Source organism: Neodiprion pinetum, chromosome 2 (assembly GCF_021155775.2).
Source record: "Neodiprion pinetum isolate iyNeoPine1 chromosome 2, iyNeoPine1.2, whole genome shotgun sequence".
In the NCBI taxonomy this organism is placed as follows: domain Eukaryota; kingdom Metazoa; phylum Arthropoda; class Insecta; order Hymenoptera; family Diprionidae; genus Neodiprion; species Neodiprion pinetum.
This window is the reverse complement of record NC_060233.1, coordinates 43,454,504-43,480,061: the sequence shown is the minus strand read 5'-3', so window position 1 is coordinate 43,480,061 and position 25,558 is coordinate 43,454,504. Positions and strand designations below refer to the sequence as shown.

Here is a 25,558-nt window from a genome sequence, read left to right as displayed (position 1 = left end):
ACACGTTAAAAAAAAATTCACAAAGTCATAAGTTTGCAAAAAGAGGTTCTTCGTATAAAAAATTGTAAGTTTTTCAATTTTTAATATTTTTTCCGCAATATTATTGCGTGACACTCTCGAAACGGGCTACGCAATGGGGGAAAGAAATAGCTTGTTAGTGTACAATTCACAAAGCATATTCATTCTGACCCATGAAGCTGATCACGATGTTCCGTAAGCACCTGTCGCATGAACACATTTTGGTATGTGTGCACTGGTAGGCAGATACGGACAGCCTTTGAGTAGAACCACCAAATTATCGGTAGGTGGCAGAGAAGGATGCATTTTCACCCTTTCAGTTACAGATATTTAGTCCCAAAGTCCAAAGATTCAGTGTGACAACGAAAGGTTGAACAAGACTCAGCATGGAACCTGTCAAATGACAAACTATATTTGTTTGTATTTGCTGGACACCTAAAGCCATACAGGCAAATTGATTGAATTTAAATTTTAAACATGTAGTTCAAAAAAGGCACCAAGTTTCACAAGTTCTAAATTTTTTAGGATAATTCCTAATACTGGTAGTCATTTTAGTGTACAACGAATTACGCAATAGCCATCAGATTATGTTAATTACCAAAGTTTTATTGGCTGATTGAACATGGACGGTTTCGACCATTTGGATAAATTGTTCAAGGGTTTTCCAACTACAGGATTCTAAATCCGAATGATCAGCCCCAATAATACACAGTTAACCGTAATAATAAATTATTCTTCCCTTTTACAGGTTAATCAAAAATACAGAACACTGAATATATGTCAAGAATCAAGGAAAACATAGAAGTCAAATGCGTTACTAGAAATATATTCAGGGTTAGAAACATGTCAAGGTCAAAGTACAGTGACGGAGCAGGATTGCTTAAGAATTTCACTTTTCTGGCTCGTTAGGGCTTGGAACTCAGTGTTGTCAGCTGAAAAATGGAAAAATTATTATTTTGACATCAGAATTGGAAGAAATGCATGCAACGTTTGTGGAGTACATCTCTGCGAGTTGAGGTATACTCTTCCGCGTGTCTTCATTCTACAATATAGCAGGTCAAAAGTCTTGGACCGTGTAGAATCATGCCCAAGTAATAACGCTTTCGGATCACTCTATCTGAAATTTATTTGATATATATATCAAATATATGTATATATATACACGTATATCTAACATGAGACCTCGAACATTCTCACGGACGTACCATCGTCAAAATCGTAATACACCTAACGATGAGACGACCTAACGCTGTTAAATCACTGTGTTACTATATGCCCTATTGATAACTTTAAAATGTAATGATTTGGACTGCCGGAATCGTCGTGAAGATTTTGTCAAGTACCAACTATTCTTTCGCGAGAAGAGTTGCCAAGGTGCGGTAAATCAAATTATAGAATAAGCTCGGATCAGATCGGGATGTTGTCTCACTTTTTCCTTTCACAAACTCAGAATTGAGTTCTGCGGAAGCATATCGATGCGAGAAGACAACCACCAACAATATCAGTGCTGCGCCGAGGAGACGACTGTACGTTGACGGCGAATTGAGCTCGATGCGATGCAGACTTGACATGGTGAGCGTTCATGCCCTCCACGGATCCGTGGACTCTGTCAAGGTGACCTTGAGGGATGCCACGGAGACTGGCCTCGGAAGCACGGCTTTCGGACACGCGTCAAGAAAGTCGAATGCGTTTCGAACGAACGTTGCGGTTTCCATCGCGCCCAATTCACCAAGTCTGGCACATGCCAGAATGGATGACTTCTTTCTAAAACATGTAATAAAGTTAATTAGTCAATGTGAACATCGCTGGTCTCGACAAAAAATTCAAATTAACATTTTTAATACGTATAAGTATACTACGTATGTGGACATAATATAATATCCGATGCGTGTTTTCAATACAGGCATGAGTACAGTACGCAGAGGAAGGTTCAGATATGATGTCACCGGTACTTTCGTTACATTATTTAAATACAAGAAATACCCTCTTCACTACTATTTAGTTGTACGACGGTAACGTGTGGTTTTGTCAGAATATTAGATCATAATCGTAAGCCCCTCGTAAAAATCGCTTCCTGATAAACTTCCAGTGCTGGTATTCGCTTGCTTTCTTAATATCTTGGAGTGAAAGACATATAATCACTCTTTAGAGTGACTCTATGCACTCCATGCGTTTCGACTGGAAAAGTTCACTCTTAAAGAGTGAATATTTACTCAATCATCCGAATTGCGCTGTTTTCACTCCTAGGAAATTTGCAAAGTATTCAACCAATTCCTCATTTGTTTATTTTTTGAATAATTTGGCCTCTTCTTTCCTGGCGCTTCTCTGGTCCGTACCCCAGCCCCGCAGACAATGTTTCAATATTTGAACGGAGGCTCTGTATGATGATCGCATCTTACCACATCTTCCGGATAGCATGTAATTCTGTGCGATTTCATCACAGCAACGACAGTAGGTGACGGCGACGTGGCATATTCTGTAACTGCAACGCTAGCCTTAGCCGAGCGGGTAAGCTATCCGTAATAAAAAATATTCGAGAATGTTTCCCAATGGTTCTCCTCCTGAATTCATGTGTGCACAACATGCATGGGTACATGTTTTAGGAGTTGGCGAAAGAACGGTTTTTGCCACAAATTCAGCTTCCATCTCCTCTGTTAGAGGGCAATTTGGTTTTCTTGTACTCCTCAACCTTTTCTCATCGTCCTTCGATCAACTTAGCGATCTACCCGTCCACCTAGCTACCTGCCTTTCTACCAATATATTCGTTCATCCATCTATCCATCTTTCCATTTTTCGATGCACCTAACCATCTATCCACACATCTATGGATATACTATCCGCGTAGGTATACGGGTCCCTATGCTCGTTGTCAGTGTTCTTGAAGATTGTAAAAACAATCGGACGGACGTTGTTATCAACGATATCAATCCATAAGTGACGATTTTGACTCAGTTGACAAGGTTCTCGCCGTGAGCCCGTGATAATTTTTTTTTATTACAGAGGATTGCTTAAAAAAGCTCGCTTCAACGTAATCCAACGTCGTAAATGAGGGAGCCTGAAATTGCCCGGGTCCCAGGACTGTGGTAACTGGATGTTAACGATTTTACGATTTAACAAGGCGGAAAGGAGTCTACGTAATTCAAGTGCTGCGCTAATACGGCGATTCGTACTGAGCTTTCCTAATTCGAACTTGATTGTGGTTTCGATGCAAATTATTATGATGGAACGAAGACTACTTTATTTTAGACTTTAGGGATGGTCTATAGCTCGACAGCTCCGCGGGATCTTATTATTTATTATCGGCATCACGAATCCTGGTCCTTTTACTATAAAAAAGATGTTTCTCCTACCGCGGCCAGGCTGGATTTCGACGTCATTATACGCCTATGCCAACGCCAATTTCATTTAAATAACTGTTCGCAGAATATTGAGTTACAGGAAAGTCCTTCTCTCTTTCCTCAACGGCACGGATAGACATTGGTATAACGGTGATGGTGGCACAAATATCAATTATGCACAGAAATGATGCGCGTGGCTGTTGAGCTTTGCCGATTAGAATTCGGTTGAAAATTCATCGAAGCAAGCAAATGTGAAGTTTCGAAAGTACCCGCACCGCCGTGCCATCCAAAATTCGTTCTCTGTATACGGTTCTTGAACTGGATATCACTGGGCCGTATTTATTTTAGCAAATCTAGGCATCTCTTAGATGCGAGATTTAGGTATCTGGTTGAGATATGTTTCATAACATCAAGGCCCGGGTGTACGAGATTTCATGTGCAATAAGTTAGGAACAATCGGAGCGGGCACCAGTCGGCTGTAAATATGAATAAAACAAACGGTTATCGGCGTATTCCCGTGATGTCCGGTGGTGCATCGCTATACCGAGTCTGCTCTAAATGAAAATTGTGAGCATAGCTAACGATAAGTTGGGTTCAACACCTACATCTTGGCTCTTTAGATGACGCAATCTTTTTCTTTTGCAATTGTACCATACTGCGTCTCCACTTCATCTCTATCCACAGTAAGCAGAATACTGAATTCAAAATCTATATTGGAATTGCACTGACTCTTTGACATCCGATGCTACTTTTCACTGTGCCGATTACGACAGGTAAGCTATTATCTCCACTTCAACTATAACGATGCGGTTTTGGACGGTTCAGCAACTGCAGCATCGTCATCACTTGGTCATCATTTGTTTCACGCGTTGTATTAGCTCAATTGAGCTCGGGACCATAATATCTTTCGATAATGGCGCCCGCACCTTTTGCGTGTTGTTCCCGTCGGCTTCTACAAAATAAACGACTGATTCGTCTCTGAATGAATCCATTTTGAATTTCGCAAACAAGTGGGGTTTAATTTCTGATGAATTCTCTATCCCGGCATCCGATGTTATTTATTACAAGTTTCTATAATATGCGTAATTGCGGTGTGATGTATCAATTCGGCGAACAGCGACACAATTCTAATCTGATTAACATCTTTATCCCGTTCCCCGTCTCCGACCGCGTTCAGATATAAGGGATGCCGTTATGGGAAGTTGGCATAAAATTTAGGTCGGAAGATGCGATTATTTGGCAAGTATTCATTCTTTGCAATACGACGATATGGGAAACCGTTACTACTGTTGAGAGGTTTTGGTTAATTGGCGTGAAAGGCCGCACAGTCTGAATCTACTTTTGGAGTAAGAATGTACGCAGGGTGACGGAACACGAATTCACTAATGGCCGATCTGGACGTCAGGATGGATAATATTTCATCGCGATCTCGTCGCCGTATAACTACCTACGTTCGTAAAGATCACCCCCACGTTAACTTGTACCGTGACGTCAAAACCCTTTCAGCGTTGTAACTTTCATTTCGCGAACATCTTTCGCTCCATCTAAGTCGAGTCAGCTGGCTTGGCCTCGGTGATGTCATCGTTGCAGCGTACTCTGCCACGATTTCCGATCTCCGACCAACACCCACTCATGGGACGCCCACGTTCGACGTCAACTATGTTATATACACCGTTCAGTCGAAAATGTTCACCGCAATGTGCTATTAACGACTAAGTCCGGCTTATACGGAAAATCACGTAATGCCCATACAGGGCTCGAATTGGAATTATTTGCAGCAAGGGCTATGGACTTATACGCACGCGAATTATAGAGTTATGACCCGGACAACATTTACGGTATTTGAAACAAACATCAGCTACACACTGCGGAAGCAATTGATTTTCTACGACCCACCGTAGGCGAATCAAACGACAGTAGCTTTTTAGTCCGAGAAACCCGCCGCGGTATTTGAAGTATATGTATATTTGAAATTGCAGAAGAGGAATCTTCAGTGATGGCTGCGCCGTCAGAGTTTCCGTTCAAGGTTGGTTTATCGATACTTTGTTGCGGTATTCGAGTCCTACAGATGTGACAGGCGTGGCATGGCTGACGTCATGCACCACTTGGATTGTACAAATCTCATGCGTATTTACGACGTTATCCACGGGATGCGCATGACAAGCCACCAAGGTAAGCGGCGGAATTTTTTTGTTCCAACGGAACCCCGGCTCAGTTGGTCGGGATGTGGAAATCTTTGGTGTCGACGTATAATAAGACACGAGGACCGGTGTTCGGTCTTGGTGGGACACATGTCACCCGGTGGAACCGGCGTCGCTGGGGTGCTCCCAAATCCTCCTCGTTCCGAACTTCTCTTGGCCGTCAATTAGAGGCGACATCGCCCCGACACGAAAAACTTGGCCAGCTAGCGACGCGACGGGCCGACTCGCCGCGGCCGGGATCCGGAAGAATGACATTAACATATCCAATTTTCGTACTGCGGTGCCGATCAATAGTAAGAAACTCACAAGTGTTTCGAAGATGGTGCCGGACTCCTTGTAGCTATAGAGCTAATGTCAAGGCGTGTCCTCGGTTCGAGTTATACGTAAACACCTTGCAATTAGTTCATTCGTAGATTTCGATACTAAGGGTGAGCCTTTTTTTCGACACTCGATAGGGTAGCGCAACGATTCACCTGCGAGACTCACTTTTACATCAGCTGTTTCAGAGCCATAAGAATTCGTTAGCACTAAGGGTTCATCCTACGCAGAGGGCCGTTAAACTGGCTGATACAACGGGTATCATACATAATAATTATGAGTACAACCGAGTTACTGTGAATAATTATTCCTGCGGAAGCGGAACTCCGAACAGTTTGACACTTTTATAACCAGAATCACTTCGTGACTCCGGGGGCATTGCGTTGACGGGGTTTTGCCCTGTCAGAGATTTTTAAAAATCAATTTTCTTGAACGTTGCCACAAATGGATTATTTTGAGAATATTTTTACACAAGGTCGATGTCAAAATGTCAAAAATTAAGAAGATTGTGAGCTCTTGCGTAGAGCAGCGCGCAGCCGCTCGCTATTGACCAAATTCTGGCTTATCGCGTTCTACGTGCGCGTCTTAGTTGATGAATCGGACGTACGTTTAGAAATTTTATAATAAGCCTATTGGGTTCTAATCTAAACACGAATACAACTGATGCTGCTTTATATATCTCCGGTTAAGGCAAGGTCATGAAATTTGCGTTTCACCGGGTACAGAATCGAACTTGAAAATCAAACCTGTTCATGCTTACCGCAAAACTATTTTTTCCCACTTGTATGTAATGGTCCAAGTAACTCAACCACCGTTCGACGGATCAACTTGTACTCCGAGATGCCTGGTCCTTTTGTGATTCCGTAACCGTCCACCATAGATTTTTCCCAATTTATTGCTTACTTTGTTCAGAACAAAAATACGAGTTTTTTTTTCTAGTCTCTCATTGAGCATTCCTTCCATATCGTAATTTATACCATACGTTTTTAGATTCTGAATATCCCTTGTGTGAATAGATAAGTATTTTCAGAGTTAAAGGGGCCACAGCGTGGTCGCGTACTAAGCGCGAACTTTTGAGCAGCTTGATTTTTTTTCAACGAACATACTACTGTCAATGTACAGTAAAACTATGTAATTACCATTCGAAATCTAATGAAATCTACGTACGCTCTGGGATCCAGTTCCGCCCTGGTATTGCCCCTCAATAATAAACTTGTGGCCTACGTAGGCGCAGACCTTGGAAAATAATGATTTGAAATCACAGGCGGGCTAGCCACATAAGTCATTCGGTGCAATCAACGAAGGGTCGATACGGATTCGGGCCGGTCGAGTTACTAAACATTTCTGAGAAAGTTTGAAAATATTATACAAAAATATTGGGTCATATAATAATTTCCATATGACGATCCGAACTTGAGTGAAATTTAAAATGGACGTAGTAAATGTTTTCATACAGGAGAGTAAGATATTGGCGTGACAGAGAATCGCTCTATACTAACGGCTTTCATAAAAAATTATCAGCGATAAATTGACTGAGACTATCGATTTCTCGCAAATTGACTAGTTAATACGAAATCGCAGACAAATTTCGTTGGAACAAACGTACAACAAGGCCCTTAGATTCAAGGGAATAGAGAGAGTGAGTTTACTTGTCTGCAGCTAGCAAAGAATAAATGCTTCGGCACTATTAACATTCGTTAGTCGAATCTTGAGTATTCGTTGACCTCATATTATTGAAATCCGGTCCGTGAGATATTGATGGGTGCCCGCTCAGCTGCAGATAAGCTATCTCACACGGATCAGAGTTTACAGAAATTAAATGAGGAGTAATGTAACTGACGATCTGATTCGTAGTTATAGTCAATCGATTCAACGAAAATATTTTGGGAACATCGCGATCGGGATGCTAAATTGCTAGATTTTATTCCCAGCAATTCAAATGTCAGGCATCTAATAAAACACGCGCCCCTTTGTACCTAACCCACTCCGTTCAATTTTAATTCAACTTGAGAAGGTCTTCGTCAATGTGCCTAGGTATTATCGTAGGTTGAGAAATAGCGTATTTGAGGTCTTCCCCTTTGCATTTTCGCTCGAGATTCTCATAAGAGCTAGTTTCTGGGTAATTATTTTTACGGGACAGTTTCGATGGACGGACGTGCTGTCTTACGGCACGAATATCAAAGTACCGGCGGTTGCAGGTGAAACTTCCAAGGTCCAACATCGTGGTAGCAGTAGAAGGGAGGCGGGGCTAGTGTTTCGAGTCAAAACGCTGATCTCTTGTCTTCGGTGGGTCGAACACTGGGCAAGATCCTTCTGAGATATGCCTTCGGCCTTATCTGGGTCCTAAATCTTGGTAGGACCTCGCTGCAAGAATGTTCTCTGCGGTGCATCTCAAATCTTGGCTGGCTAAGACAAAGGGATACGACATATCGCGGAATAACACGACGTCATCTTAACCTGAAACTCCAGTTCGTCGATTTATCTTAGGATTTGGCTGCTTTCAAATATCAACCCGGGTTTCACCTTTGTTCAGAATATATACACTGTCCGCCGAGCCGGACTCTCTGTTCTTCTTCTGCTTTATTTCGATCATAGCGCGTCAGTGCAGGTGCCAATGCCAGCCTCTCTAGGAAAGCTGCTTACGCTTCGTACATACACCGTAGCGTAAGCTTCGTTGTTTCGCCGGTCACCCCTCACGGGCCTTCGCATTCCGCAAAGAAGATGTACTCTGCCTGAGTATACTAGTTGGTATATTCGTACTGAATATTGCTGTCGTTATTAGATGAAGAGTACACAGATGATCGACATAGTTTTATCAAAGGTTCTTTCCTCTTTGCATTGCTTGAATTATGTAGAGGCTCTTCGGTAGAAGTCTATTGTAACATCGTGCAGAATAGAGGTGGGTGCTGAATTGTCCTATAAATGATGATTCACCTGGTGGTAAAATGACTTAGAATTGTCATCGAATAAACCTTGAAAAGTGCACAATTCATAGCACTTGATCCCATGGCAGATGCAGCGAGCTTATCTGGTTCAACACCTGGACTTGGGATGAAAATTATCTCTGGCTGATTTGATCGACAAGTATGTGATGTCTATGTACTGGAATAATGATACTCTATTTAAAAATAAAGTTCATCATCTTAACCGGAATGCATACATTCAGTTTGATAGGTGCCTACCGACAATACATTCTACGGTAATCCATAAGAGGCAACACAAACTAATCATGCATTGTCTGACACTTTCAAGAATTCAAATAGGTTACGAAAATTGCGCGGTTAAAATCCTTCATCAAAAAGTGAAAAAAAATTTTTTTCAAACAATTACAAATTCCAAGAGCATAAGGAAAAGCTTACCGCTACTCATTCCTCGTGCACATGTGTACGATACCTGGCTGCGCAGTTAGTGGGTTGTGTGTTCGTGATGTGTAAAGAGGCAGTGGGCAGTAATTCAAATGAAAGCCTCGAGCCTTGAGGCGCAACGGTTACCAGTTTGCTTTATTACATTCAATTCCACGCTCCAAGAAATATCGAAAAAGAGAAATGTTTGTAGCTAGGAAGCTGGCTGATGAACACGAAAAAAAGAATGAGCGGAGTTTAGGATATCAAATTGTCATCAGCATTTCTGACAAAGTGATACGTTCTCTCTTACCTACGGTCTCCTAGTCAACCGATTAGATTTGCCCGCATGTATATAAGCTATTCGCAAAATGCATGCTCAAGTCATCTGAAAAAGGTAGGTATCTGCACACTGGAACGAAAAGGCAGGCGAACAACGTACTAAGCTGTACGAAACGCACACAGAAATGTGCTTAAGATATTGTTCAATAAATTGCGTGCGTATAAATGGCCCCTCTGATGTGTCAGATCTGGATTGGGAATCACATCAACTGTCCGACAGTTTTGATTCTGGAAGGTACAACGAACGATGTATCGTAATAAATTCGAATGACTACCTGTAACTATCATTGCTAGATTTACCTTTCTTGGCACACTATATATGGCGTGGTACAACGGTCATTCTCGTTTCTGCATTACTATCATACCTTCATTATTGTTACTGTCGTAATATTGTGAATCTACGCTTTCCGAATTTAACTCAGCTACCACGCTGCGGGGGAGAGTGATGAAGAACAACTTATGAGATGTACCATCGATCTGCACAGATGGAGCAAGGGAGCAAGTTGATAATGGTTGAATAATTATATTTCAAATGAACCCCCTCCCCCCCTCGCTTCATCTGTCTCTTCTTATACATCTGGATACTGTTGTAAACTGTTCTCGCTTCGTAACTATTTTCAAGTTTTTCCTCTGTATCTTCTACCGCGGCCAATATTTCATGGGCATAAATGAACTTGTCCATTTTTTGTTATTCCCTCCTACCGACCAAATACACGATTTCTTAGAGAAGGATGGAAGGGGCCTAGCCAAAGAGGCAGAGTCGACGAAGCCAGCGTCTTCATGAGATTCAAGAACTCCATGTAACAAATTCAAATCTAAGCTATTATGCAGTTGTGCCACGATGAAAGAACTACGAGCAACCGGTTGTACGACAAAAGCGGCTCTGAGCCGATGAACGTTTTGATTTTTCCTGTGACCATACGTTTGTCGAAACAATGTTGACGCTTTGTAGTAGTAGCAAGTAGTTTATCCGTATGTTGTTTCAAGATGACTGACGTGACGTTTAGATGAAGAAAATTGCAGCACCTTCGACGCCTCAGGTTCCCGTGGAAAACCGGAATACAACGTTGCAAGTGGATCGAAAACTATATACGATCTTACCAAAAGGATTTCGTAAACATGCAATAACTAACAATAAGTAGAGCATAATAATCGTTGAGATGTCCAGTAGTTACACTTTAATATTGCAACAGGAATACGGTCAACTGTCAAGCAGTATCCCATGGTACCGCTAACTTAATTAGGGTTATTACTTAAGGCTACAGATGTAATGGACAAGTTAGGATTGTACAACGGGCGCTGACGAGAGCGCCGCTTCGAATACCTAATCCAAGCTGAACGAGCTATCGCATTTATGGTTTCTTGCACAACAGATTTCACGTGACGGCGGTGAATGTTTTTCGATCGGTCGTGCGGCGCCAACGCTCGTAGTTCGTTCTTACCCAGTCGCTCGAGTCCCCGGGATTATACTGTCGGTTCCACGTGACACGGTCTGAGCCCGACCGCCAACCGAGTCCTGAGAATTCCTCACTTGCGTAATTCGTATGCAAAGTTCTGGTGAACGCCGAGAAGTTGGCGTCAGCCAGTCAGCCAACAATAATCAGTCCTGGATGTTTGGATATGCCACGTTGGGAACGGTCGAAGCAATGCTTTACAGTAGTATGCTGGGGATGTAATGTACGAAACGCTGTGCGTATTAGCATTATTTAAGCTAGTTCTGCGTCATATTCCGCAAAACGGCATAGCTATATTGCCGAATTCTCTTTCGGACCAATAAATATATAGCGAGACAGAGTGGGTATCAAACCGATCGACTGTTGGACATGATATGGAAATGGTACACGCAAAACGGAGTCCCTTTCCGGTGTGTGGGTGTGTGTATAGGCCATGTAGCTGTGCAATGTGTGCCTGCCCATACCTACTAATGTAGGCACTTCCAAATCCCACACACTTCCTGGCACCGATTTCATTTTTCTCGGGAACTTTGTCAAGACGTTACCGAGTGTCGATTCAAAATACGGAATTGGAATTAAATTGCGGAAGAACGTGTACGAATGTGGAAACGGCGAAACAGTATCTGTTCAGACCCGCCATGAAATGCCATTACGGTAGGTAGGTCAGTGGTCTACTTGTAGAATGCTGGAGGAAACTTTCATCACGTATGTCACGTCGTGTGTACGTATACCTGTGTATAATTATGCCTTCATATACGTGCGTACCCACGCATCTGATACATCTTGTATTATCGTTAAATTACGTCCGACGATCTATGTGAGAAAAAGTGGATTCGAAATCATTTACAATCGCAGCAGGTTTTGATGGACTAGCTGTTATCTGGTTAACAAGACGCTTCTCACGAGCTGCAAAATTACTTAATGTAGTAGGGTGGACACGCCAGTGAAGCGATGGTTTATGGAAGCGAAAAACTTGTAGCAAATCAGCAAAACTTTCCGTTTAATTTGTAGCGAACTGTTATTTCACTCGACTTACTCACTGCCGTATTCACCCTAAATTCGAAATGTTAAACTTGACTTGAAACCGACGAAAGGTAGGTATCTGACCCTGTACGTAGATACGCCTATTTACGAGACTCACCGATTCAACGTTTACCAATTGATTCCATTCATGTGCATATGTATTCACATGTAAGCCACATCATAAGTATGCGTGAAAAGATGTATGCAAGTTACGTACAGCACTCAATTGGTTCACGTTTAGTTTTACTTCTCACTTTGCGTTATTTCCTATCCGTTACGTCACTCAGTTACACACGAATCACGCGGTATTTTTCCAGGATCTGCTACAAAATTCACACGCCCACTATTAAAAACTACTTAACTAAAACGATCTTCCGTCCGCGCTAGCTGGAAAATACACTTCGGCACCCGTAAATCCGTTGGTCTTCACAACACTCGTCCAATTGTCACAACTGCTACTCTTCGATATATTTCGTTATCGATGAAAATAATTCACTTCATTCGTCAACGAGAAAATCGGCTCTCGCGTACGCGTCTTTCGGTGACTATCCACTTGGCGGGATGAAAGGTCGCACACGCGCAGGCTTTCTCCGAGGATCGGTTAGGACAGCCCTCTTGTTTACAGAAATGATTGCACAAGCATCGCCGTAACGACGCACAGTCGTAGGCATACGAATACTTCATCGACGGGTTGGGTCAAACGTCTTGGTAGAATCCCATTGATAATAGGATAGTCGCCGATCAGCGATCAAATTCACCTGTCCAAATACCGCGGCAGCGCGCTAAGTCCGTACGAATTCAAGTACCGGCTGTACTACCGTTTCCCATATCCGCGCACCCACACAATTCAAAAAGCAAAGTCGACCGTGTTACTTGCGGACGCACTCCCGAAACTGTGAATACGAAATAATATCTTCTCCGGCCGATTGCCGCCTGCCTTTACCTGTTACTATATTTGTCCACGCAACGACTCGGCAGATAAGGACTTACACCACGTCACGCTTATCAGAGACACGCCAGCCCGGCGACGTCTACGCCTGGAACACGAACGCCTATCCCTGTATATGCGTAAATGCATACAGGCATAAGTCGGTCCAAGCGTTCACTCTCTTCACCAAGTCAAAATCAGTCTCTTTACGGGCGTGCGCGCGTCTCACCTCACCGCGTGAGTCTCAAGGATGGCCATGCATCGCAGGTCCACACCGGGACTTATACCCCCACCTCCTTACACTCGCCACTCTCGGCTCCTGCCCTCGCGCCAGGGCCTTGCCAGGTTCACCGCAGCACTTTCTCGGCCGAGCCTCGTGTTTCCTCAGGCAAACCTGAAGAGCTCCGCTTAGACGCACCAACGTTGCCCTTCGTCCTGACTCGGAGCTGAACCGTTGCCGCGCCGCCACCACCTCACTTCCCCGCCCCCAGATCTCCTACATATATAACTAAATTCACTACGTCCGTGTACCTGTCTACCTACGCCTGCCTGCCTGCCTGCCTGCTTTCCTACCCAGCTACCCTCCGACTTACCCTGCAATTCTCCGCGGCGCGGCGGTGCTTCCAGGGGCTTTTCGCTCCAAGAACGTCCAAGAAACAACACTGCACCGCTGTTTGGGGTACCGTATCACAGCTATACTTGTCCTTTTCCCACCTGATAAGGGGTTGTTGCCTCTCCTGCTTCGACGTACATAAAATATTTCTCGTAAACTAAGATCGGGCAAAACGGGCGAATCAAAAGCAAGAGATTAGGCTATGCTTGTCAAGCAACTCATTAGGGCGTGAATTCTATCATGATTTTGCCTCGAGGGTGGACCATGCGAAAGTAAAACGACGCCGATCGTCTTGAGCCATTCGTATTAAATTTAATATAAATAGCCTGTATATCCAACACTGTCTCGAATACAGTTTAGCTTGTTGGTAAAATAGTATAAGACATAAAAGGAGCGATAGCATGGTGAATCGTATCAACGGTGCTGAACCCAAATTGGGAAGAACGATAATTCTCTGCTTCGGGCGTATGCCAAGAGATTACAAGGACCGTAAAGAATTAAAATACGTTTAAATCGATGCAATTATCAACGCAAACAGTCGGCTGCGAAGCTAAACAAATTTTCTCATTCCAGCAGAACAGCCCCCGTTCCCTTGCTGTTTCTTTCACCAGAGGAGGCTTCAAGGTTTCACCTTGGTAGGCGCCTTACGGAAATCATACCAATGGACCAAAGCGGTATGTATCAACCTGCGTCCCCGTACCCCAGCACGGCAACCTCGCTAGAGATCAGCTCAATCGCGCCATCACGATCCGTTTCAACCTCCGGACGACCCCCGGAGAGAACCCCGTGTCAGGTTCAAGTGGTTGATGCTGCAGAAAGGTAGAATGTAACGCCAGCCCTTGTCCGAAGCCCCTCGACCCAGGGGGATAGCCAACCCTGCTAATGGGGATTATTTTACGATCCGATGAATACCGCGAATTCCAGGCCGACCACTTTGCGTACGAGTATGCTACACGTCTTGTTATCGATATTTCCGAATTTTCAAGATGCCTCGAAGTGCCGTTTAATTTACAATGTACCGCGGTGGGCACGCGAATGGGCACGTCACGTGAGCTTATTATTTTCAGAGCAATAAATTTCACGGTAATTTTTCGCGTCATTTGAATAAATATAGATCAATCTGCGAAGCATATCGAGCTACGATTATATTTTGTAAGCCGCAGCAAAATAATTTGTTTTGCAAGCTGCAGCAACGTGCTAGAAGCCTAAACGTACAAGTAATTTAAACGGTCCGATGGTATCCTTAGTCCGCATAAAAATCATCTTAAACATGAAGATATAACAACCTTGCTACCCAAATATGTTAGGCGTGTTAAATTTCACCGTTTTCTGTGTTATGCCAACTATGAGAAGCAGTTATGCGTACAAAAATATAGATCACAGTGATATCGTTCGGTAAAAAATGCAACTGTATTTAAACATGTCTGCATCTCTACTCAAGTCGAGTTTTGTTGTAAAAGTGCTACGTCCAATTTTAGAAAGTATCTTTAAGCAGTTTAGAGAATGAAAGAAGAAATACTATTTAGGGCTATATGGCACACACGTTATGAAATTCTTTGGCAAAATCCATTCTACAGTGAGAATTACGCGCAATCGCGTTTGAAAAAGAACCAAAAATCTCTCCATCGTATTTTCTCGTCTGCAGGTGCATGAGGTACTTCACTGAGAGAAATTTTTAGTCCCGGTTACCGCTCAGTCCTCGACTATTTTCATTTTTTACCGCAATCAAAAAATATAGTTCTAGGTACAAAACGAAAATTAGTTTTTTAGCTGTTACCAGAAGGTCTAGTATCTGTTACTATTCTTTTTCATTGCGATCACTGTTACTATATTTTCTCGTAACTGTTGCGAAAATTTAATGCTTGTGCAACGATAAATTGACGTTAAAGCCTTATTTAACTAAAAAAAAAGTAGAGTAAAACCGAACAAACTGATTTTGCGTTGCAATAACCAAAAAAGGATGGACAATAGCGCAAAATGGTTACGCGTACCTCGTTTTTCGTAATTCCAACAATAGTCAAACAGTTTTTCTTAACGATACCTGTTTTACTGAATTTTTCTAGTTACCATAACAAATGAAATTTTTCTCAGTGTTGAAATCATGTGTCAAGGCTGGCATGTCATTGCATCATAATGCATTTTGTCGCCATAATTCATTGCTACATTTACCGATGGTGACGAAACTTCCAATTTGTATCGCAAAACGGCTTACAAGTTTTTACTGATTGTGAGTGAAGATAAGTGCAATTCAAGTATATTTATGCATTTCAACGCAGTATTGCTTGGGTATTAGCACGATGAGGATAGACCGGGGAAATGATGCTGCTTCGTGTGCAGGTACACCGTGGATAATTATGTATGCGTTATTTAAGCGGTGTATTAAAACAAGTGTATAATATAGCAGCTACAGCATATGGAATTGCAGTTTCGTCGGTACTCGCTCGTATATACAGGGTGGGCCAAAAAAACGGGACTGGTTTGAAACGTGAATAAAATCCGGACAAGTTGTCCGATTTCCAAAAACTTTATTTTACTTGAAACTAGAAGAATGAATCTTTCGTGTCGCGTTTCGAAATCTGAAAAATCTTTATTCACTGCTGAGATATGCGGGCTAGAAAATCGGGTTTGGAAAAGTCGCTGGGGGATTGAAAACAATTAATATTAAAGTATGTTCAACTTAATTCCGATTTTAAATTATGATGCAAGGACGCAGTTAGACTGACGCAATTGGTTACAACAAAATTGACAACACTGTGCTTTTCGTTTATTTCGCTGATTTTAAATATTTCAACATTTTCTAACAATCAAATCGATTAACACGAAAAAGCAATGGGGAGCGGAATTCAGTTATACGGTTCAACGTATCCACCATTTACGGTTACTACTGCCAGAAGCGAGGTTGAAATTAGTAGCGTTATCGTAACGGAACATTCGGGAAAAATCGCCAGTTTCTTAATTTCGCCACGACTTTGAAAGAACTAAGATTACCAAATATGAGAGTGTTTTACTTTCTTACGTTTTACTGAATTTCAGACAATTCCAAAATCGCGAAATAAGGGTTTTTTCTCAGCATGAATCGTTAACTTCCATATGATTGACAAAACTCTCATTCGCCAGGATGTAATATCACGTGCACTGAGGAGTAAGAGAACAGGCCATGTGACTTCAACTTCCGCGGTTCACTGAAAAATTCTCTCCCACGGCTGAAAATGTGATGCTCTAGGTAATTCGATAATATACAAAAGGTCAGCCGTCACGCAATCTCGAAAAATCTCAAATGTTCGTTACATCTGGAGGGTGATTGGTCGTTGGCTGAATCAATTTTGGTCAAGTACTCGGCATCATTTACAGCCGACTTTTGTGATAATGGACATGTTTGATAATGTCATGAAAAGAGAACTTCAACTTTCAAGCGCGTGTTTTGATTCTATTTGCGAAAAAAAAAAAAAAAATCTCAGATAATTTCTAAAATTCCAGAATCAATCTTCGAATCACAATTTCTGGAGGAAATTGAATTGAACATTCTTTAATATTAATTCTTTTCAGTCTCCCAGTGACTTTTTCAAACCCTGTTCTTCAAGAGTATGTATATCAACAACGAATAAAGATATTTCAGATTCTTAAACGCGACATGAAAAATTCATTCTTCTAGTTTCAAGCAAAATAAAGTTTTTAAAAGCAGTCAACACGTTTGAATTTTATTCACGCTTCAAATCGGTCCCATTTTTTTTTTCCCCCACCCTGTATAAATATACATATATGCGTTACATATACGTATGTAGGTATATGATGATTAAGCACCACCGTTTACGTACGTTTGTATATATGGATACATACAAATCGATAACATATATATTAAGGTGGTCCTTGTTTGGGGTGTTGACGAATTTTTTTCGTCCCAGCCCCGAAGTCAGCTTCAAATAATTCGAAAACAATGGCATAATTTTTTCAGATTTTTACATCGAATCTAAGCATTTATCACCAAAGCAAAACCAATTAAGCGCTAAGGTAGATTCATTAGATGAATTCTCTTATATTGTACTTCTCTTACATAAATTGCACTTCCTCTAAAGAAAAAAAAATGTCAGGTTCCGAGGTTGTGCAATTCGTCTAGATTGCCTCGTACGACGATGTGTACTTTTTCCCAGATAGGAGCACTAATTCTCACCAAAACCTCGCGGTTACAGATTATTTGGAACATTATTACTCTTGCAACAAAATATATACTGAGAAAAAACGTTTTACCCATGTTAATTTCCATAAGAAACTTCGATCACAATGCGGACCATCTTAGATTCGATGTAAAAATCTGAAAAAATTAGGCGATTGTTCTCGAATTATTTGAAGCTGATTTCAGGGCTGGGACGAAAAAAATTCGCCAACACCCTAAACAAGGACCACCTTAATATATATATATATATATATATACACATACATATATGTATATGGGCTATTCCGCGTCAACCGGATCAGTCATCTCTCAGATATTTTTTTAATTTGGCATGTGGATTGTGTGGGACGAGTTAGATTTTTGTGCCAAAGCGCGAATCTCATAATGCAAAATTCGATTTTTTATTAACAATAACAAATTAGACTCCCATTTTTTTCAAAAATTCATAACTTCGGCAAAAAATTAGATACAATATATTTTTTTTTTTCAAATTACGCGGAAAGCTCCATAGAATTTAAAAAAAAATACGAAATGGTAAAAACAAGTTGTTATCAATTGTTTATTTAACAATTAATTTTTCAAAGATTTTCAAAACAGTGACTGACACGATCAAAAAATTTTTTTAAAATTCTGACATGTTCCTTGAACTGTACTACAACCTGTGAATTAATTCCAGAGGGGTGTTTTTCTTCGTTTTCGAGTAAAAAATCATTAAAGGTGTCGATGCGCATGAAATTGCGGCCCGCCGAGTCTCTACGTAATGGCGGGCGGCCGGTTGCCGTCCACCGCTACACCGCGGTGGCGTCGCAGCGTTATTTTAGAGTCATTTTCACGATGTAGGACATGATTGAAGAATCTGAAAAAAATACTGTACCTTCACAAGGCCTGCTCAAAGCGATAAGTGAAGTTTCAAGAATGTGTTTTTATTTTAAAATAAGTAGCAAGTTATGTAATTATTATCATTTATGTGCACTCTCATGGTGTGTAACCGTTATTTTGAATCTCTGTAATAAAAAAACGGTGAAAAACACATTCCTGAAACTTCACTTATCGCTTTGAGCAGGCCTTGTGAAGGTACAGTATTTTTTTCAGATTCTTCAATCATGTCCTACATCGTGAAAATGACTCTAAAATAACGCTGCGACGCCACCGCGGTGTAGCGGTGGACGGCAACCGGCCGCCCGCCATTACGTAGAGACTCGGCGGGCCGCAATTTCATGCGCATCGACACCTTTAATGATTTTTTACTCGAAAACGAAGAAAAACACCCCTCTGGAATTAATTCACAGGTTGTAGTACAGTTCAAGGAACATGTCAGAATTTTAAAAAAATTTTTTGATCGTGTCAGTCACTGTTTTGAAAATCTTTGAAAAATTAATTGTTAAATAAACAATTGATAACAACTTGTTTTTACCATTTCGTATTTTTTTTTAAATTCTATGGAGCTTTCCGCGTAATTTGAAAAAAAAAAATATATTGTATCTAATTTTTTGCCGAAGTTATGAATTTTTGAAAAAAATGGGAGTCTAATTTGTTATTGTTAATAAAAAATCGAATTTTGCATTATGAGATTCGCGCTTTGGCACAAAAATCTAACTCGTCCCACACAATCCACATGCCAAATTAAAAAAATATCTGAGAGATGACTGATCCGGTTGACGCGGAATAGCCCATATATATGGCATTTCTGATCTCCCACTTGTATCTCATGTTAATGGATCGTATATCTAGCGTTATATGCTTCGAAGAAGTAGTCGGTACACAGCTGCACTAGTGTAGCAAAATTGCCCCTGGGGCAGCTTAGTCTCTCTTCCATGCCCCTTAGCCCCCACCCCCTTCCCCCTCCCTTCCCTCATCGCGCTGCCCCCTTCCCGGACCGTTCCTTCCACAGCCTTCTTTCCTTGTGCCCCGCAACTATGCTCTCTTCGCCATGGCGAGAGCGAAGACTGATCAGAGAAGAACGCAGGTAAAATGCTGGCCCGCAGAAGAGAATACCGGTTCGGCGGACATTGGCGTCGCATTCGAGGGCTCTCAAAAAAATTCCGGCGACGGAAACCGTAATGAGTCGATGCGAGCAGTCTATTATTGATATTTAAAATTTTTAAATTCGTTAATTTTCCCGGTAACGATACATAATTTGCGAAGGTCTGAATTGTATAAAAACGGTTCCTTGTGGGAGTAAATTGTCGAGAAAATATAAAGCATACGATACCATGCATGGGAAATCAACGGTGAAACACATGCATATTTCTTGCTTCAACGAAACCGCTATGAATGACCTCAGTCATCATCAATTATCAATAGGTGGAGTCATTACACGGGGAAGAAAAAAATTAAGAAAAGCAAGGGTAGGTGATCTGGCTGTAGACAAATGAGCCTATAACCAAATAACCTAAGCGGTAAGTTGTTCATTGCTATCAAAGTCAGTGTCTCTTCGGTGGTCAATTGGATACAGCTGTGGATATCTTACGAACATATCCCAGTAAACATCGTCGTAGATTGAAGGATTATCTCGTAAGCTCAGATTTTATTCGTCCGTAAAGAGAAACTGAATCGGATACTGTGACGTATGCACGACGGAGGGATCTATAAGTTATATTTTACAACTACGCCTTCCGTTGGCTGCCGAAGTATCGAATAAGTCACGTTTGAACCCTTTTTTCGCAAACAAACACTTTTCAACCTATAAATGGCCGGAACATAATTGTGACTGTTTTTTTTTTTTTTTTTTTTTCTTCTACAATGTTTATTCGCGATGAAAAATCAAGATAGGATAACGTCAATTCGACGTATGTCACAGATTGCATCCAACGAACCAACGTTCTTGTCTCTTTTCAAGCGTCCTATTCAATCTCTTTTATGCCTAACCTCGGTCTTCTAGTTGACCTTCGTGGATATTCCGTGTTTAACTTAACTTGAAATACTTCGTACCGAAAGTTTTAATCCTTCCCCTGTTCGTGAAATATCGCCTATTGTAGTAGTATCAGTAAGGCGTGAGTAACGTATAAAGGTTCTTATTGTTAGAATAAGCAGAAAATACAACTAACACCAATTACTTCTTGTACTCGACGACATGAGAGAACTAGCAATCTGTGGTGCATTTATCATTGCCTTCATACGCGACTATGATTATCGAGAATTACTGTATAAGACAATCGTCTTGAATGCTGCGGTAGATGCGGAATTTCTTTGCTCTTGGTTTCAAGTCTCTTTGAGATGCACATAGGTGACCGAACAGTTATTGTACGCTGCTAAAGTACAATCGCCCACCGCGAGTAAAGCGACGGTCGAGCTGCAAGCAGCGTTCGTGGTCTTATATTCCACACACGGTAACTTGACTTTAAGAAAATATTTGATTGGCACAATTCAAGTTTTCGAACTATTTAAAAAGTCCACTATCGACAGCTGAATATTGATTCAACTAGCCCAAGTAGGGCGTTTTCTCCGTTAAACCATCAAGTAATTCTCTTCGATTGCCTGTTATTTCTTCACCTTATCGTTGATACTGGCTTTGATACCAGAAGTCGCATAATCATTATTTTTGCTCAGGTCAACACATATATAGCGAAAAGACTACACGCATATGTACAAGGGCAAAACGTTTGAAACGCTTGTCATTAACCCTTAACAAAATTAAATTTTGGGTGAACAATAGTAATAATTAAAATAAAGTGAAGTTGGAAATGGTCGCATTGAAAAACGCGGCGGTGATTAAATTGATTCGACACGCGAAATGGCATTCAGATAGACCGTGGCGTGTATGCGTAAGTGTTTCCAGCGTAACGTAGAGTGTACGGCCACTCCGCTCCGTGAAGAACCTGAGCTCGATGGGTGACGGGAAAAGAAGCAAGGAACATCGGGTCGGCGTGTTTGCTCCGCGCAGACCGGTTTCACCGATGTATCAATACGGCGTCCTTGTCTCACACGCGAGCAGCACTCCCGTCTTCGTCGCACTCCCCCGGTATTCAAATGACCTCATACGGTGATTACGCGTCTCTCTCTTTCTCGGTCCTCGGCGCGGCGTCCCGGTAATTGCTGCTGTTTCTATTTCCGTTTTTAGCACCTAATCGTCCACCGCCGTTCGGACGCTGTTGCGGAGGCCGCTGGACAAGCCGTGGCTTGTATAGAGATAGGTGCCTCTGCTTATTGGTCTCCTGCCGGGTCAACGTATCCCGCAGACGGTGTCTTTCCTAACGCGTCTGCGCACGTGATAAATTTCAAACGGATTGCAGATAATATTTCACACGCTGGTCATGTATGGAACGCGAACGTATCTTCGTTTTTGCTCCAGTTCATGCATGGTATGGAAAGTCTCAAGATATAATAACCACCTGGGCTTGTACGGCACTCGATACCGCCGTCGTTTATGTTCCTCTTCGAACTGGTTATCTAAAAGCACGCGCCTCAGGGTGAAGCGAACCGATCGGAGTGGCAATTGAAAGTCCTCGAGGCCGGAAATGTCTGTTGCCAATGGTAAATTTGATTCGTTGCGATTCCGTTTTCAAGGGTCCTTATTCTTGTAACTTCGACTTTTGAAATTTGTTTCAGATAAATTTTAGCTGGTATAATTTAATCTCTTGCCGTGTGCACGTGAGGCAGAAATAAGATTCGCGTGCCGAATCTGTCGAAAAAACAAAACAGCATATTGAGTGACAAGAAGGCAAACTTGGTCTTTTCCGGCCGAGGGTAAGCTTGCAATATGAGTCGTAGGCGAGCACGCATACGAGCCGAAGACGATTTGCAAATACGAGGGATGAAAAGACCGTTGCCTCCTCGTTGCGCACGATTCTTTGTACAAGAAGAGTGTGTTACGCGTTTTTTCACCAAGTACGAAATTGAGGGTCGCGTAATGTCAGACTTGTTCGCAACAGTGCATGCGCGCAGTGCAGAAAGGACCACTTTTAACTCCTAGGACTTGAAAGCGGTTTTTTCGGTACTCCAGACAAGCACATTGGTAGACTCACTCGAGAAAAGACACGCGTGAAAAAACGCGTAATACATGCTCGCGTTGTATAAAAGTTGTTCTGACCTGTAAAATCCCGGGGTACTAATTTTTCAGATGAAATCGCAGGAGCATATATCGTTTTCTTTATTTAGATTTGCATGTGCGCACGATTCCCATTAGTTGCACGATATCTATCGGCGTTATTTGTGTGGGTAGTGATTTTGATATTCAACTGCGGTAGTTGCGTTGTGGAACCAAGCTTTGACCACTATGATGGGTCTGTCGAACGAAAAGCTTTCATTGGAAAATCAACCGTGGTCAGGGATATTAGTTGAAGATCGAAGAGCCTTAGAATTTCCTGGGACGATTTTTTTTTTTTATATTTTTCTCTCCGAGTAGTAAATACCTAGTGACAATATAGAGACCAGTACGAATCCAAACGTTCAGCAACAGAATAAAACATGTGTTATTACAAGTACTCAACGTGCGTTAGTGATATAAGTAGTTTACTGAGACGCGGGAGAGCCCCCTAACGTGGTGCAGGTAAAAGATAAGAGAGTTATTGTCGTGACGAGTGATAAATTCGACTGGCAAAGTCAGAGTGGCCACGGGAGTAGTAGGCATGACCGTGAATAAGAAGGTATTTGAGAAAAACAGCTTTAATACGCAGTAAAGCTGCTTCGGATACTGTGTACAAAGTTGTTCAGTTCGTAAGTATAGTCTTCGGCGTTCGTGCGCGCGCAGACGTTGCCGATAGATTGCGCTGCCATGTCGAGTGTTTCAACGTGATACCGGCATGGTATATAGAAATACAGTCGGTTGATGTGTATACTTGTATAGAGACGGTGCGTACCTCACGCACACGTTGTACCGAATGACGACGTTGTATGGCAAGATAGATAAGTGATTGGCCGAGCTAAGCTTAGTTTTATCATTCTCTGGATCGACGGACTAACTGTAGCAGTACCGTGCCCAAAATGTCTACCTCCACCTATACCTGCAATGTACTCATAATCTGTAGTCGTAAGTCTTCGATCGCCGCTTTTACCTTCGTCCTATTATAGAGCAATGAAATCTCTTGATTTTAGCCAGTAGCCAGCTTTTGTACTGCTCAGAACGCCGGTCGCGCTCTGTCTCGTTAATCATTCACGAAGAATCTTTAGTTACTACGCAGCTTTTCCTGACTCTTGTTATCGTTATTCCAATGATTCAATCTTTAACCGAAACTTGAATATAACGTATATACTGTAGACCGTGTAATCACTGACAACGTACCGTTTGCGATCAAAGGGGCACGTCCATTTAAAGAAAATTATATTCAAAGGATTACTGTTTCGTGATGGGCTAGTCGAAAGACACAGGTTAATGGCAGCAGATTACTAGTTGTTAAAAGTAGAAATTCTCAAATTTTGTCGCACGTACGACTGCGTATTACATATCTCAGGCCAGAAAACGAAAGAGTGTTCGTCGTAACGTACCGGCCGCATCATGTCGCGAAACTCTCTGAAATTTGGTATAAGTATTTTATAATCATATGGTTTTTTAGTGCCAACCAATAATATTTTATTAATGCAATTCTTCGACGTCTGATTCTTATTTTTTCGCTGAGGTGTAGAAAAATTGTCGGAAAAAACATATTTTGTACTCAAAAACGTAGAGCCCAGATCGTATCTATAGATCTTACTGACTATGCCGAAATAACATGACGGTAGAATTCTACACCTAATTTCTGAACGTTTCGATACATATTGCGGTTTGCACGCCACGACACCACTCTTGCTTCATTTGGCTTTAGCAGCGTAACACTGAACCTCGTGAATGTCTAAAGATCGAGGCATTATACTGTCAAATACTAGTAATTCATTGTAACAACGCCGAGTTGATCAAATATTCTAATACTACGAAATATTGATTGGAATATGTTTGTTTTAAGGTGCATATAATAGCCCCTTCAGATGAGATTAATAGACATTCACAATAAACGGATACCTACTTGCTGTTGAGTCAGTTGCAACCTGGTCGCCTCGCGGTCTATCTACAACCGTCAAAAACTACAAGAGTAAACGCCAGAAGTGTGTGGCTGGTGTGTGTGGAGAAAGAAACTGGAATCAAGAGAGGGAAAAAAGGATTCATTCTGGCTGCATTGTCTAGCGTTTAATTGATTAGGCCGCATTGCTGTACGGTGGCACGTTGTTCAAGAACAAGTGGCTCACAATTGAATTGTCCGCGTGCGACACGTTCGTACGAATAAAACGTGTGACCGAAACAACGTCGTGACAAAGCGTGAATATGAGGACCCCCAAGCGCTGGAATGCTAACACCCAGAACAACTCGACTCTGAGTAACTTACACGCATGAATAATATTGATTCTAGCTGTTGAATCCATGTGCCTTGCAAGTCCACACGGGGTCCCTGGCTATGGACCAGAAGCACGTATCGGTATAATGTTCGTGGAAATCAGAGAATATAGCATACTAATGCAGGCTGTCAACCAGGGAAGCTCCTACAGATATACGGTTTTATTTCCGATCAATTATATATTGGTTTTGCTCCGGCTACGCTCTTGGAAATCTTTGGTTTCTGTAGGAAATCACATTACTGATGTGAAATTCTATCCGTATCAGTCCAATAAATGATAGTCTTGGGTGGTGACTCCATATTAGACGGCTTCCAAATTTAAAATAAAAAAATTTGGCCCTGGATGCTTTCAGAGAGCAGATTTTGCTGCAAGTTTTGAACAATGCATGTTCAATTAAGGGGTAAAACTTTTGAAATATTTACTTGAAACTTCATAACGTATAGGAATCATGGCGTCTTGTACGTGCCCCATGGTAAAAACAATTTCGCGATCTAGTATTGAGTTCG

The 25,558-nt window shown here is 41.8% G+C and overlaps 1 protein-coding gene across 10 annotated transcripts in view; it reads right to left on the bottom strand.

Moving 5' to 3' along the window:
• Positions 1-25,558, bottom strand: part of Egfr (epidermal growth factor receptor) — an 87,535-nt gene that overhangs the window by 14,320 nt on the left and 47,657 nt on the right. For 3 of the 10 annotated variants that reach the window (XM_069133793.1, XM_069133790.1, XM_069133792.1), the window contains one exon: positions 1,448-1,782. The exons of 2 other annotated variants lie outside the window; for them this stretch is intronic. In XM_069133793.1, the coding sequence (XP_068989894.1) occupies positions 1,448-1,589 (142 nt within the window). In that variant the 5' untranslated portion in view covers positions 1,590-1,782. Of the gene's footprint in view, positions 1-189; positions 296-1,447; positions 1,783-12,153; positions 13,219-24,685; positions 24,795-25,558 lie in introns of those variants that run through there. 5 more of the 10 variants (XM_069133794.1, XM_069133795.1, XM_069133791.1 and 2 more) reach the window with 4 other exon arrangements.